The sequence below is a fragment of the Populus nigra genome, chromosome 2, assembly GCF_951802175.1.
Source record: "Populus nigra chromosome 2, ddPopNigr1.1, whole genome shotgun sequence".
NCBI classification, from domain to species: domain Eukaryota; kingdom Viridiplantae; phylum Streptophyta; class Magnoliopsida; order Malpighiales; family Salicaceae; genus Populus; species Populus nigra.
In genome coordinates, this window is record NC_084853.1 from 42,508,735 (window position 1) to 42,524,716 (window position 15,982).

Consider the following 15,982-nt stretch of genomic DNA (forward strand, 5'->3'; position numbering starts at 1 on the left):
ATGTCGTTCTGGAGGCGATGTGAAAAAGATAAAGGAAAATTATTTAAGGACAAACCATTTCTTTTTGTGCGAGGGAGGGGTTTTAGGCTTTTAGCGATGGCTTAAAAACCCAGAAAAATCTCTCTACCCGATTTTAGTATTTTTCTTTATCAATGGAGCTTCTAAATCCTCTCCTTCCAAACAAACCTCTAATTTTCTCTTCCACTTCCCTCTTCACTCCTAAATTCTCCATCAAAATTTGCAACACCAAAACCCCTTCCAAATTCCTCTCAATTCCATTCTGTTTACCGTTCTCTACCACCAGAAGAATCTTTCATGTTTCAGCTCATTTTGGTCGACCCGCTGGTAATCGCAGAAACTCACTTAGGAAAAAGCTCATTGATGATCGACAGGTGCGTGAAAAGACTACTACTTTTCAAAATCATAGCTATGGTTTTCAAAACTCAGAATTTAGCTTTGATAATGGAAATAATTCTGTTGAGAATTTGGATCGTGTTAGTGTAAAAGGGAGTGATTTTGGTAATGGGTTTGATGTTGATAAATCAGACAGTTTAATAGGAGGGCAAAACAAATTGGAAAAATTGGGTGATTCTGTTTTGCTGAGTAAGTTGGACAAGTGGGTCGATCAGTATAGTAAAGATACCGCGTATTGGGGTACTGGGTCTGCTCCCATTTTCACTGTTTTTCATGATTTAGAAGGGAATGTGAAGAGGGTTTTAGTTAACGAGGATGAGATTTTAAAGAGAAGCGGAAATGAGAAGCGAGAAGTTGGGGATTTGACGGAGGAGAATTCAAAAATCTTGTATGCGAAAGGTTTAGCTAGAGAGATGGAGAGGGGTGGAAATGTAATTCCTAGGAATAGTTCTGTTGCCAAGTTTGTTGTTGATGGGATGGAGTCTCGGTTTTTTAACAGAATTCATGGTGTTGTTCATCAACAGGAGTTTATTCCTGTGGTCTCGAGAGTTGGGACGATGGTGTTTTGTGGTTTTGTTGCGATTTGGGCTGTGAAGAAGTTATTCAGTTTTGGAAATAAGGAGGAGCAATGCACGGAGTTGGAAAAGGAAATGATGAGGAGAAAGATGAAGTCTAGAAAGGAGAGAGAGATGTTGGAGAAGGGTAGAGTTGGAGTTGTTCAAGAATCTTTGGAACCACCAATGGTGTTGACGGAAAGGCCTAAGTTGGATAAGCAAGAATTGATGAAAAATATATTCAAAGCAAAGGCAGCCTCAAAAAATGAATTGCTTTTGGTGGATCCTTCTAATTCTCAAACTACTGATGCAATGGATTTTGATCGTGAAATCCAGACAATTAGGGAAATGGCAAAGCAAGTCCGGGAGAGTGAAACTAGAGAACTCAACAAGGGTATGGAAGAAAAGCAACCTGTGAATGAGAAGCCATTCAGTGAGATGCAGATAGTTGAAGAGCACAAAGATGTTGCAAGTTTTCCTAGTGAAACTCAAAATAAAGATTCAGTAGACAGAAGGGATGTGGATGTAATTATAGTGAAGAAAAAATTAAATGAAACGGAGAGTGATGATACTGGATACTATCCTAAGCTATCTGCTGAAGAGAACAAGGTCATGCAAGAATCTGGCACTTCAAGTACAAATTTTTCAGATGACAGCGAAACAATGTTCCGTGGAGATGTTATCCATTCTTCTGATGTTCCTGATGGTGATTCATGCAAGTCAAATAACAGGTCTATTAGGCCAAAACCAAGGTTTATACGGTCTGTCAAAGAAGCTAGGGAGTTTCTTGCCAAAAAAGGTGTCAAACATATACAAGAACCACAATTTATTGCAGTGCAGGAAAGTACTTCTGTGTTGGGGATTCCAGATGACGAAGAATTCAGTGGGAAAACAAGCCAAAGAGGGGCAGTGGAAGAAAAGGTGTCTGAACCAATCATTTCAGGCAGAATATCAGAGCCTGGGCCTGCTGCAAATGCATGTGAAGACTTAACTCGTAAGGAGAAGGAATTTGTTCCAGCCAAGAATGACAATTCCAAGAACCAACAGGGAGTGCATGATCTTCAAAAGCCCAGAACTTCCTTAAACCACGGCATTAATGGCAGCATTACAGAGAGAAGACAGTCTGTAGGGACAGAAAACTGGATCGAGAAAAATTTTGACGAAGTTGAACCCATAGTAAAGAAGATTGGGGAGGGATTTAGGGAAAACTACAAGGTTGCGAAAGAAATAGCAAGTCAGCACCCGAATTCAAGTATTGATATAACACAACTTGAGTATAGTCAAAATGATAATGAACTCGAGTGGATGAAAGATGATGGTCTTAGAGACATTGTTTTTCGAGTTAGAGAAAACGAGTTAGCGGGGCGAGATCCATTTTATCAGATGGATGCTGAAGACAAACTTAAATTCTTCAAAGGTCTTGAGAAGAAAGTTGAGAAAGAGAATGAAAAGTTGGTTCAAGTGCATGAATATCTCCACTCAAGCATTGAAAATCTTGATTATGGAGCAGGTAGTTAATTGTTCTTAGACGATGTTATTTCTTCACTTTTCATGTTATGAATTAAATGGACCCTTTCACAGAGAAAATGATTAAATTTTGAAATTTAGATCAGTTAGATAGCCGGTTAAGCATTTCCCTCACCTTGTGTAATTTGGTTAAGTTTAACGCCACATGTTATGAAAAGCACTTTCAGAATTTTTTATAGAACTTGAGCTAATGTTATGTTCTGCTTTCTCCAGATGGTATCAGCTTATATGATTCCCCAGAAAAAATTATACCAAGATGGAAAGGGCCACCGTTAGAGAAGAATCCTCAGTTCCTTAACAACTTCCTTGAACAACAGAATGCAATTGCCGCCACAAATGCTGGTACATCTTACCCTGTGAAGAAAGATGAAGACAGCATACTTCAGAAATCAAATAAATCATCAATTGATGAGAGTGTTGGCACTTCTTTGCCAAACTATGCTTCAAAGAAGTTAAGCTGCATGGATTCAAAAAACTCAAAGGTAGTTATAGAAGGAAGTGATGGCTCTGTGAGATCTGGTAAAAAATCAGGAAAGGAATATTGGCAACACACGAAGAAATGGTCTCGTGGGTTCTTGGAATCTTATAATGCAGAGTCAGATCCAGAAGTTAAATCTACTATGAAGGATATAGGGAAGGATTTGGATCGATGGATAACTGAAGAGGAAATACAGGAAGCAGCTGATCTGATGACCAAACTACCAGAAAGAAATAAGTTAATAGAAAAGAAAATCACCAAGTTAAAAAGAGAAATGGAATTGTTTGGACCACAAGCTGTGGTGAGCAAGTACCGTGAATATGCAGAAGAGAAAGAAGAAGATTACTTATGGTGGTTAGATCTTCCACATGTTCTGGTGAGTGTGTAATATTCATTTGCTGTTCTTTTCTGTGGTCTCGAAGTTTTGTGAAATTCAAACAAAGAAGGTAGGCATGTCAGGATAATTTTTCTTTTTTGGTGCTAATGCACGTTAAGATGATAAGACTGCGTTAAGCTAGATTATTGTTTTGCTCCTTATCCTAAGTATACTTTTTAAGATAACATTTATGTGATGCACTTCTTAGTATTCTGATTTTATCTTTACTTTAGTACATGATTTGGCATCAGATATCATGTAAGATAAACAATACTCTTTGTCTGCTGATGCTACATGGTCCATTAAAGATCATGTACATGACATTGTATGCATGCATGATCGTTAACTACTTGGGTTTCTTTGTGCCAGTGCATTGAATTATACACAATTGAAAATGGGGAGCAGAAAATAGGATTTTATTCATTGGAGATGGCTGCAGATCTTGAATTGGAACCAAAACCATGTCACGTGATCGCATTTGAGGATGCTGGTGATTGCAAAAACCTTTGTTGCATTATTCAGGCTCACATGGATATGGTTGGAACTGGCCATGCCTTTGTGGTTCCAAGGCCACCCAAGGTAAAGGTTTTCTGTTTCCAAAACCGAATCATGAAGTTGAAGAGAGAGAGGATAAAGCATGGTCCATTTGAGTGGTAAAAGGGATAAGCCAAACCCTCTTATTAGCTGCTTTTTGATAATCATCTAGCCTGCTAAAATGGATCTACCATTTGAGCATTTGTGTATTTGCAAGTGTTGCATCCACGATTCTCTGTATGCATCCATAAAGGTTTTTCTGAGTTCTACACTTGGAGTCCAGAAGAATATCATCTGCACTCGCAACTAATAAACCAAAAATTTGGATGAAAACAATCCTGTCCACAACACCTTGCGCTTTTTAGTTATTTTGTTCTGTAGGTTGAGAATATATCAAGACTGCTGACTGCAAGATGTCTGATTTTGTTTTTAATTCCATGTAGAAAGGTTATGGGGTTGTGTTTTCTTGTTCATGAATCCTTTACTGCTTTGATGTGAAAATCTTGTTTTCTGTCCTTTTAAACTTGGTGTATCTTTGATAGGATGCCTTTCGGGAAGCCAAAGCAAATGGTTTTGGCGTTACTGTCATCAGGAAAGGGGAGCTACAGCTGAATGTTGACCAGATGCTAGAAGAGGTTGAAGAACAAGTTGCTGAAATTGGTAGCAAGATATACCATGACAAGCTCATGGGAGAGCGATCTGTCGATATAAACTCACTAATGAAAGGTGTCTTTGGTGTTGGTGGCCAAGCAACCAGGTCAAGAAGGTACTTCTGATTCTGGCTTATGTCGCAGCAAAAAAATAGATTTGAAAAATTTGAGGATGGTGTCTTGAGGGACAAGATAACAAAACGTTTTGAATAATTTTGCAAAAAAAAAATAAAATTGCCCTTTTTGTGTTTCCTAATTATTCTGTTTTCAGGAGAAGGTCGAAGCGAAAGCTGAGGAAGCCTGGCAAGAAATGAAGATTTCAGCCTAACCATGAGATTCAGTGACGGGTAACAGCGATTAACTGCTTAAGAAGTCAAGGACCCCGTGGAGCCTTTTATAACGTGTATCACACTGCTACAGGCAGAGGAATCTTCTCCAATCCTGCTTACTCGCGATCCCATATTCTTCCAAAATCAGTCTGTTTCAGCGTGTTGCAGGTACATGAAATTGTACAGATGGTGGGGAAATCTTTGGCATCGAGCTCTTATAGTCTTTTTGAATGGCATAGGTCCAATTCTACTCCTTTTTGCCTCTGAAGATGGATTTGGACATAGCTGGAGCTGGTGCTAATCCATACTTCCTTGTTACCTCAATCCACTTTCAATAAAGAATCTCTTTCACTTAGGTTCTCAAGTTTGCATGAATATGCACCATGTCCATAAGGACTGTTCTGCCTCTGTAGCACCTGACATTGCTTTGGTTTAGTGACCCATAGAGATGATAATTTCACTCAAACCTAATGTATACCGACTCAAACCGATCTGAATGGGTAGAATATTTTATGGATAATTCAGGTTCAAGTAAAACCCAAAAGAAAAAAGTCAGGTTTCACAAGTGTAATGGATACAACTCTACCGTATTGAACTTGACTTGAGATTTATTTGTTCTTAAAGTTTGAAATATCAGGTTTCATTATGTTCTTAAAGTTTGTAATGGATACTATATTTTATGTTATTAGCCATGTATATAGAAAGTTCAGGTTCAGGTTCTCGTTTAGACGTCTACTCTCATCATCTCTATCCTCCGTTTCTCTCTCTTGTCTCGGCCATTTGCCGCCTACCCCGCGCTTTCACCAAAGCCCCCCTCACCAGATTCTGCCTTTTTGAACTGCATTTCTGTTGCAGGTTGATTGCGGAGATGGGGATGAATGAGAAGAGAAGAAGAATCAACTACTAATTTTTTAAAAATGGATGAGAAGAGAAAAGAAGAATCAACAACAGATTTTTAAAAAAATGGCCGTTACATTTTTTTTATTGCTCGCAGCGTTTTATCTTCTTTTTTAGCTACAAGAATTGCCACGTGTGACCATCTTAGCAATATTAGAGAATTCCTGGAATATAGGAGTGTACTACTGTCACTTGCAGTTAAAAGTTTGTACCAGAACAGGAAGAGAGAGGAGGGAAAAAAAATCACAAAGAATAAATGTTAGGGCGGATTCGGGTGAATCACTCCTGTCATTTACTATTTTATCGATTCTTCTTCTCCTTCAAGAAGTATTTTATACAAATATAAATAGTTTTTATAGCTAAAATATTCAGATTTATAACCATTATATTCAGATTTAATTTTTATTTTATAGTGGTTAATTAAAGATTGAATCTAACCTTTTAACTTTCAAAATTCATTATAAAAAAGAGATTAAAGAAAGAGTTTAAACAAGGTTTTTTAGATTTTTTTAATACTTTTCCTCACTTTATATTTTAATATTTTCTTCTTCTTATATGCTTTGGTTTCGTTCTAAGTTTAGAGTTTAGTTTCATTTTATTAAAAGATATTTGAGTTGCATAATCTCTAGTTCAAAGATCTTAGTTTGGAAATGCATTTAAACCAAGGTAGTGGTGTTGAAATCTTAAGAAACATATTGCAAACATTCTAATTGCATAAATAAGAAGCAATAAAACCTTAAAAACAAATAATTTATTATTGACAACAATAAAAAATTTATTATTTTAAAGTGCTTCAACAAGTAAGTATTTTCATTTATTTTAATTTAAATATATATATTTTTATTATTAGTATGGATGCTAGAACTTTAAATTAATATTAAGTTTGGATATTTAATAGGTAAGCTAGAATTCTAACGTGTGACCCAGGAGCTGGTGAATTAGAAATCATTTTTTGAACCTTACTGGGTTTTCCCAAAATTGTAAATGTGATGATAAATGCCCTGTTATACTATATCAGCAGCCAATCCAAATGTTCAAAATGGATGCGCCATAACAGCTGACTTGCCACTTGATTCTGATCTCTGATGGCAGCAACATTGGTATGAAAACTCAAGGAATCTTCTGTAATGAACTTGGATCCAACACCTGTTATGATTGCTGAGCTGATCTTAAATTGGTACTATGGATGCACTTATATTTGCATCAAACGATTGTTTATGGGCATAGAGAAATCAAAAGGAGAAATGATAAAGATTAGAGAACAAGGATTCCGGAACAAAGCTTCAATAATGCAAAACGAAAGCCACCATAAGAAACATTGAATGCTGCTTCTCGTAAAAGGTTAGGGTGATTAGTACTTGTCTAATGCTATCACCACATTTTAGTGGAGACACGCTTTCAGCACTAACTATGTCCTCTACCAGCTGATTATTCTGGGGATGTAATATACTAATCAGTAAAGAATAAATCTCACAACTTAAATAGCAAAACAATTACTGAAATTAAGCAACAATTAACAACCCATAATTAATACTACTCTGTAACGGACTCCAACGTAACTCCAAATTAATTACTACATAACAGTCCTATTTTTCCAAGACCCACGATCAGGTCAAATTAACAACCCCAAATTAATAATAACTGCTAAAAACATTCTAACGTAACAACCAAATAATTAACTGCATAACAACCCCATGTTTCCAAGACCCTTGTCCATATCACCCAAGGCCACGTCTTAACAGACCCATGGCAATCCCTCCTCCATCAGAAGACCTTGCCCTCAAGGTCAAGGAAGTCTTTTTGCAACTTATAAAATTCAACCCAGGAGGTGTCATCGACCCCCAGCCCCTTCCATTTAACTAACTCCTCACTGGCAGCGCGTCCATTCTTCTTTTTGAGGCGTCACTGCAAGATTTCTTCAGGCTCAGCTTGTGGACCACCTCCAACAGTTAATGGAGGAATAGTAGTCACTAGTAAATTTCGAGCACCGAGCTTCATCTTCAAAACTGAAACATGAAACACGGGATGAAGGAGGGAGGTGGAGGGAAGGTTCAAACGATAAGCAACACAACTAATCTGCTCTTCTATTTGATAGGGTCCATAAAATCTGGGAGAAAACTTGAGATTTTTACGCTACACAACCGAATGTTGTTTATATGGTTGGAGACGAAGGTAGACCCAATCTCCTACTTTAAAATGTCGTTCAGTATGTTTTAAATCTGCAAAACGCTTCATCCTCTCTTGGGCCACCTGTAGGTTTCCACGTAATAGGCGCAATATCTGATCATGGCTCCTCAGGGTGTCTTTCACAGATTGAACTGCAGTTGTCCCTGGCGAATGAGCCAACAAAGGTAGGGGTGGGTATCCGTAAACTGCCTTAAATGGTGAAAGTTTAGTAGAAGCATGAATGTTGGTATTATACCACCATTCTGCAAGAGGCAACCAGCGTGACCACTCCTTAGCAATCTCTGCTTGACCATCCGTTTGAGGATGATAAGCAATGAAAATTTGAGCTCAGTCCCATGCAATTTGAACAACTCTTTCCAAAATAGGCTAGTGAACACAGGGTCTCTGTCATTGACAATAGATATAGGCATTCCATGCAGTTTAAAAATATTGGCAATAAAAATCTGTGCAATTTTGGTGGCTGTATAAAGATGCGTAACTGAGATGAAATGCACATACTTACTCAATCTATCAACCACAACCAAAATCACATTGAACCCATTAGAAAGAGGCAACCTCTCAATAAAGTCTAGGGAGATATCTGCCTATACCTTTGTAGAAATAGGCAAAGGATGGAGAAGACCTGCGGGGTGGATGGTCTCATTTTTGTTGTGTTGGCAAATATCACACTCTTTAATGAAATTCTTAATGTCAGCCTTCATGCCCATCCAATAAAAATTAGCTCTAGCCCGAGATATAGTTTTATGGAATCCTAAGTGGCCTGCCTAAGGGCTTCCGTGCGATAAGTGGAGCAACTGATTCTTGAGAACACTAGAATCACTAATATACAGCCTGCCCTTGTAAAATAACAACCCATCCTTCATGTCATATTTGGTCTCATCCAAATTGTGCCCTGCAAAATCAGAAATTAATTTTTGTAATTTGGGATCCTCTGAATATGAGTCCCGTAATTTTGAAATCCAGTTATCAGCAGGGAATGACAAGGCAGTCAGCATTGCTGGAGCGTTGTCAAATTTCCTGGACAAGGCATCAGCGACCAGATTTTCTTTACCTTTCTTGTATTCCACCAAAAAATCAAAGCCTAACAGTTTAGTTAGCCATTTTTGCTGCATGAGTGTCCCTACTTTCTGCTCAAGTAGGTACTTAAGACTTTGATGGTTCGTCTGCACTCGAAAAGTTTGCCCCAAAACATAAGAACGCCATTTCTTGACTGCCAAAACCAAGGTCATGAGCTCCTTTTCATATGTAGATAGATGCAAGGCCTTCCCATGAATGGCTTGACTCATAAAGGCAATGGGTCTTTCTTGTTGCATCAAAACAGCACCTACACCATAACCAGAAGCATTACATTGAATAGTAAAGGGTTTAGTAAAGTCAGGAAGAATTAAGACAAGGGGATTGGCTACAACATTCTTAAGGGCAGTGAAAGCTTCTTTGGCTATAGGGGTCCACTCAAAGGAATTTTTTCGGAGTAAAAAAGTTAAAGGAGCATCAATAGAACCATAACCTTTGATGAATTTGCGATAATACCTCGTTAGACCAAGAAATCCCCTTAAGGATTTAAGGGTGGAAGGGAAAGGCCAATTTAACATAGATTCAATTTTTTTAGGATCAGCCCGAACTCTTTTTTTAGAGATTAAATGACCAAGATATTCAATCTCTTGACAACCAAAGGAACACTTAGATTTTTTTGCAAAAAGCTGATGATTTTTTAAAATATTCAATACTACTGTTAAATGGTGTTGATGCTCTTCCAAAGTTGTGCTATAAATAATAATGTCATCAAAGAAAACTAGCACTAATTTTTGCAAGAAGAGCTTAAAAATATGATTCATAAGAGATTGAAAAGTAGCTGGAGCATTTGTAAGGCCAAAAGGCATTATGAGAAATTCGCAATGGCCTTCATGAGTGCGGAAAGCAGTTTTTGGGATATCCTTAGGGTTAACTCGAATTTGATGATACCCGGAACGTAAGTCTAATTTACTGAAGATAGTTGCCCCATGCAACTCATCTAGAAGTTCATCCACAATAGGAATAGGAAATTTGGCCTTAATGGTGTCTTTATTTAAGGCTCTATAATCAACACAAAGACACCAACTACCATTCTGTTTACGAACTAAAAGAACAAGAGAAGAAAATGGACTATGACTAGGACGAATGATACCCAAACTAAGCATGTCATTAATATTTTTTTCAATTTCAATTTTTTAAAAATAAGGGTAGCGATATGGTCCAACACATACTGGTTTAGCCCATGGTTGGAGAACAATATTGTGATTATGGTCACGATTTGGTGGAAGTCCAGTGGGTTCACCAAAAACTTCCCGGAATTGGTCAAGTAAATTAACAAATAAGGGTTCAGTTTCAATAGTAGAAATGTAAAATGCATCAGGTGAAAGTAGTTGTAATACCAAACCCCGCTTGTCTTGATTCATATCCCTTCCAAACTGTTCCCCATTCATCAAGGAAACTTCTGTGGATGTAATGCCCTATAAAACATGCCTAGAATCCAAGAGATTAAATTCCATGCGTAATTTAACAAAATCCCATAAAATAGGCCTTAAAGTACTGAGCCATTGAACTTCTAATACAATATCACAACCACCCAAAGTCAAAACATAAAAATTTGTGTGATAAGTGTTACCCTGCATATGGAACGGAATATCCACACATTTCCCTGTACTGCATAAACTGTCCCCATTGGCTACTCTCACCAAGAGTCATGTTGTTGATTGTAAGTGAAGATGCGCTCGTTGTTGAATTGAGGGGTCCATGAAATTATGGGTGCTCCCGGTATCGATGAGGATCACCACAGCATAACCATTAACATAACCAAGAATGCGCATGGTTTTGGGGCTCGGAGAACCTGCCAAAGCATGAATGGAAATCTCGAGTGCTGTTTCCGGATTCACCTCACATTCTCCTGAAAAACCATCGGCTTCTTTCAAAAATTAAGGCTGCTGAATGGGTTGCAACTCTTCCCCCTCCGAATCCTCACATTCTATTATAAATAAACGAGCTGATTTGCATTTGTGGCCCGACCCCCACTTTTCATCACAATTGTAACATAATCCCCTTGCTCTCCTCTTTTTTATTTGTACTGGAGACAAGCATTGGATTGGAACAAGTGCCTTCATATCTGATGTAGGTGAGTTAGAAAATAGGTGTGGGGAAGTAGATCCCAACTATGAACTCCGCCTAAAAGCAGCCATATTTTCTTCCTGTATTTTTGCCATACCAAAAGCCATTGTGAAGTTAGAGGGATTTAACATACGAACCATGAAATGAATATCCTCTCGTAAGCCACTTAAAAAACAACTAAGCTTGTATGGTTTTGCCAACCCTTTAAGTTGATTAGATAAGATCTCAAATTAGGACTTATAAGCCTCCACAGTTGTGGTTTGACGTAGCCTTGTAAGAGTCTCCATTGGATCATCCAAAATAGAAGGGCCAAACCTGGTAAGTAAGGATTGTGTGAAACCATCCCAACTAGTGATGCTACCTGAGGCCTCTAAATCTTGAAACCAAGTAAGGGCTTTACCCTCCATGTGAAAAGAAGCCAAGAGGACTCGATGATGAGGGTTGGTTTGATGATAAGTAAAAAATTGATTAACACGATAAATCCAACCATTGGGTTCTTCACCATTAAACTTAGAAAAGTCGAGACGAATAGCCCGTGTTTAAATGCCACCCTGTTCTTCAAATAAAGGATTTCGTATGTGGGACCTTGACCTAGATGGAGTATCCGTTGTCTGCTTCCCGTGGGTATGGACCAAGGTGTCCACATTAGCAACCACTAGTTGTAATTGGTTCGTCAAGCCTTTAAGTGCCTGTTGCAAGGCTTCCTGATTTTGGCGTTGAATTTCTTGAGTTTGCCTAACTGAAGTCAAAGATTCCGCAAGCTGTGCATAACGTGTATTACACCCATCAGCCATGGATTGAACAACTCTGATACCACTTGTAATATACTAATCAATAAAGAATAATTGAATAGTCACTTCAAGGGGGCTAAGTCCTCCTAATACTCTGTATGGATAAAATTCTGCTTGTTTTCTTATTAAATCTCACAACTTAAATAGCAAAAAAATTACTGAAATTAAGCAATAATTAACAACCCATAATTAATACTTCTTTGTAATAGACTCCAACGTAACTCCCAATTAATTACTACATAACAATCCTATTTTCCCAAGACCCACGATCAAGTCAAATTAACAACCCCAAATTAATAATAACTGCATAAAACATTCTAACATAACAACCAAATAATTAACTGCATAGCAACCCCATGTTTCCAAGACCCTTGTCCAGATCACCCAAGGCCACGTCTTAATAGATCCATGACAGGGGAATACAATTTTCCAGAAGAAACGATTGAAGAAGAGCCGACACGTTCACAGAAACAAAATACAGAGAAGACAAGACAAGCTCGCACCTGCTTCACAACTCCCAACACTAAATATAAACACAACATAACCATCTAGATGGTGGCCCAGTGATAAGAACTTGGAATTAAAAGGTTTGCTCCCTCTGTGGTCTCAGGTTCGAGTCCTGTGGTTGCTCATATGATAGCCACTGGAGGCTTACATGGTCATTAATTTCAGGGCCCGTAGGATTAGTCGAGGTGCACGCAAGCTGGTCCGGACACCCACATTAAACTAAAAGAAAAAATATATAAACACAACATAATTTACAAGTTGACAAACATCATCAATCATATATTTACATAAAAAAAAACTGGAGAAAGAACATAATTGAGAAATTTTTCGTCCTCAATACCAGTTGAAAAAGAAAAATACTTTAAAATGTGTCATATCCATCATAAAGAATCACGACCATTCTTCGGTCCAATCAGAAAACATCCAACAAATTGTCATGAAAGAATATGAAATCAATGATGAAATGAAGGTGATCTACTTCAATGAAATATACAGACAATGGAGGGACCCTGCCATGCATATGTACAATGACGCATGTACATATTCACGAATATATACCCATGTAATCCACACAATTCAGAAATTTGATTCAGCAATCTCATCAAGGCGGCGATCCATGATATGTGATACTGTTTCAAGGAATAGAGCTTCACTTGTTACAGGAAGCGTGGAATCCTGTGCTTCTTGGACAATCTCCTCAATAATAGTTTCCTTCTTCAAGGTCTCTCTGCACATTATACTTCCAATGGCATAAGGGGTGAGCCCCCTCTCCACTCCTTTCTTCAGGAGCATGGTGGATATGCGGAGAGTGCGTGCACATTCAACTGGCATGTCCCATCCATGAAACTTCAGAAGGGCGATATCCTCTTCAGCATCCAATGATTTTATGTAGTCAATGGTCTTGGAGTCATAAGGTTGACGAGCTTGGGGCCAATAAAGCCATTCAAATGTGCAGTCTTCAAACTGCAGGAAGCAAAAACTACATGATTATGTTTGGAAAAACTGAGCAGCAAACAACTAATATATTATGATGATAATAATAATGCTAGTGGAGAGCCCAACCATAAACTGCTGCAATTGAAATGACATGTTTCATGGCAAACTCAAATCAGATGAACCAAAACAGAAAAAAGAATAATAATGAAACAAGCAAGAATTAAATCTAACGAGAGAGATGACATAAATGAAGTAGGTGAAAGCAACAGATACATGGTGTAAAGCAGATTGCAAACTTACACTTTCAGGCAAGCAATATCCATGATCAATTGGAATCAGCACAGTCTGGCCATCTTCTTGATCTTTGCCCAACAAAATATTCCCAGCATGCCTATCTGCGTTGGCCATCCTAATATCCAACACAGAGATTTTATGGACTTCCTTCAATGGGAAAGCCCCAGGTCCCATATCCTCACAGCTTCCATTGTTCTCCATAAACATCTGCAGGGACCCAATCTTGATGGTTACACCTTCTGGATGGTTGAAACCTTTGTGCAAGCACTTGATCATAAGTGTAGGCGGGACCCCAGCAAAGCCCTTACTTCCACCAAACAAAGATCTGCGTCCACTCTCTGGATGATCCAGAATGTAAGCTGCAATTTCCCTTAAAGCTCCTTCTCCAACTCTTGTACCTTTTTTCAAACCTTCACCATCTGAAGACAATGGCAGCCCTCGAGGGTTGTTCACAGCCATAGGTTCCTCGTCAATTGGCTTAAAAACAGAAACAAACCTCTCTCCATATGAATCCTGCATGAAATAAGCCCCTCCTGTACCCTCCATAGACCTGATCGGGTCAAATCCAACATCCAACCCATCAATGGTAGCATTAACCATATCCCAGATTGCAGTGGGAAATTCAATTTTGGGATTAACAATAATTGGCTCCAATGAAAAATCCCTTTCAGGAGGCTTTCTCGGTACAATCCCTCTATCAACTTCATAACCTCTCCTATCATTCTCTTCACTAGTGTCATATTGTCTGCTAACATTCTCTCTATCATTCAATCTTGACGCGACAATATCCAATTCAAAATTCTTCTCCACGGGCCTAGCCCTAACTTTTGATGATTTCCTCACTAACAAATGAATTGCTGCATCATTGTTATTATTATTATATCTACATACATCATCAATCAGTCTTTGATCCTCAAGCGGCTCCCCCTCGCAAACAACCTCTTGCTCATCAAGATCATCAAATTCCTTCTCTTTCTTTGCAGTCTGTTGCTTCACATACCCAACATCCCTCCCTTTCACATACCCAACATCCCTCCCTCGCTGCACATAAAATGTCAACCGTTTCCCACTTGTAGTCCTAACATTTATAACCTGAAGATCCCTAAGCCTAAGAACCAAATGCAGAACATTCCCATCCGTGACCCCATAATCACGAACAAGGGAATTGCTCCGGGCAAGCTCCCGGCCTCCACACACCAATTTTTGGTTCTTTACAACAAACCCCTTATAAGATTGAATCTGTAACTTCACGGATTCAATAGAATCAGACTTTAGCACCCGCATTGGCGTTACAGATCCCGAAACAGAGAGATAAATCAAAATCGACTCATCAGGGGGCGGAACCGGTTTCCCACTCATGCAATTAAAGGAAAGAGCAGGTTCACTTTGAATTGGACTTAAAGCCACACCTGAAGACATCTTTTCTCTCTCTCTATCTCTATCTCTATTTTTAAATTTATTTACTTGCAAAATGAGATTTTTTGTACAAAAGATTTGGATTTTATGGGAACCCAATACACACAAGATCAGAAGAAATTACCCATTTTCTCTTTAATGACCACCTAATTAATATTTAGATGATCAAAAAACAACACTAGAATAGGAAACTAAAGAAGAGGGCTTTGGATTGAGGTCTAATCGATTAAGATTAGAGCAAAATCAGGGTTTGGTGATTAGGGGATCATGAAAAGAAATGAATTACTGCGGAGACATAAAAGAACAGAGACATATCGAGAGAGAGAGAGAGATGGGGATTCTTCCCAGGACTGGACGAACCGAAGAGGAAGGAGGAGGAAATGGAGCTTTAAAATTTTCGACTGTCTAAGATTGATGTGTTTGTTAACGTGAAGAGAGGGAAATCAAGCTAGCCTCAGCCTTGAGAGAGAGAGAGAAGAAGTAAATGCGCGTGTAGCCGCCTGTGCCTTTTTGACAGCGACAAAGGTTTTGGGTATTTTGGTCAATTAACCTAAAGAAAAGAGCGAATTTTCCTCTACTATATTATATAATATATATTAACTATTATTATTATTATTAGTTTTTTACTATCATGCTATACCTACTAGCTACCAGTCTAGTGGAGGTGGAGCTCGAGCTGTTGTTCACTTGTCGTTCTTACTGTGGAGTGCTCTCCAGGTTTAAAAAACACACACCCATGACCCAAGTTTTCAAGATTTTTTAGGTATTGTGATATGATAAATATTGTTTTTAAAAGTTTGTTATTTAAAAATATATATTAAAATAGTAATTTTTTATTTTAAAAAATTTATTTTTAATACTAACATATCAAAATGATTTTAAAATATTTTTTAAAAATTAAATTTTTTTTTTAAATATAGTTGGACTACAAAAACAAATATTACTTTAATC

At 38.1% G+C, this 15,982-nt stretch overlaps 2 protein-coding genes across 2 annotated transcripts; one reads left to right on the top strand and one right to left on the bottom strand.

Moving 5' to 3' along the window:
- Positions 1-46: 46 nt before the first annotated feature.
- Positions 47-5,518, top strand: LOC133682459 (uncharacterized). Its single transcript, XM_062105800.1, has 5 exons — positions 47-2,478; positions 2,709-3,349; positions 3,719-3,928; positions 4,426-4,649; positions 4,805-5,518. Exons 1-5 carry the CDS (start codon positions 153-155, stop codon positions 4,845-4,847), a joined length of 3,444 nt encoding a protein of 1,147 aa, XP_061961784.1. The 5' UTR covers positions 47-152; the 3' UTR covers positions 4,848-5,518.
- Positions 5,519-12,728: 7,210 nt separating this feature from the next.
- LOC133682738 (phosphatidylinositol 4-kinase gamma 4-like) lies at positions 12,729-15,514 on the bottom strand. The gene is made up of 2 exons (XM_062106244.1): positions 13,622-15,514; positions 12,729-13,348 (listed from the first exon to the last, which is right to left on the bottom strand). The coding sequence occupies exons 1-2, from the start codon at positions 15,032-15,034 to the stop codon at positions 12,962-12,964; spliced, it is 1,800 nt and encodes a 599-aa protein (XP_061962228.1). The 5' UTR covers positions 15,035-15,514; the 3' UTR covers positions 12,729-12,961.
- Between the last annotated feature and the right edge of the window lie 468 nt (positions 15,515-15,982).

What these genes read in the sequence shown, in the direction of transcription:
- LOC133682459 (XM_062105800.1), top strand. Translation starts at nt 153, where the DNA reads ATGGAGCTTCTAAATCCTCTCCTTCCAAACAAACCTCTAATTTTCTCT. An exon ending in TAGATCTTCCACATGTTCTG is followed by an intron (nt 3,350 to 3,718) that starts GTGAGTGTGTAA and finishes TCTTTGTGCCAG; the next exon opens with TGCATTGAATTATACACAAT. An exon ending in CAAGCAACCAGGTCAAGAAG is followed by an intron (nt 4,650 to 4,804) that starts GTACTTCTGATT and finishes TTCTGTTTTCAG; the next exon opens with GAGAAGGTCGAAGCGAAAGC.
- LOC133682738 (XM_062106244.1), bottom strand. Translation starts at nt 15,034, where the DNA reads ATGTCTTCAGGTGTGGCTTTAAGTCCAATTCAAAGTGAACCTGCTCTT. An exon ending in GATATTGCTTGCCTGAAAGT is followed by an intron (nt 13,349 to 13,621) that starts GTAAGTTTGCAA and finishes TGCTTCCTGCAG; the next exon opens with TTTGAAGACTGCACATTTGA.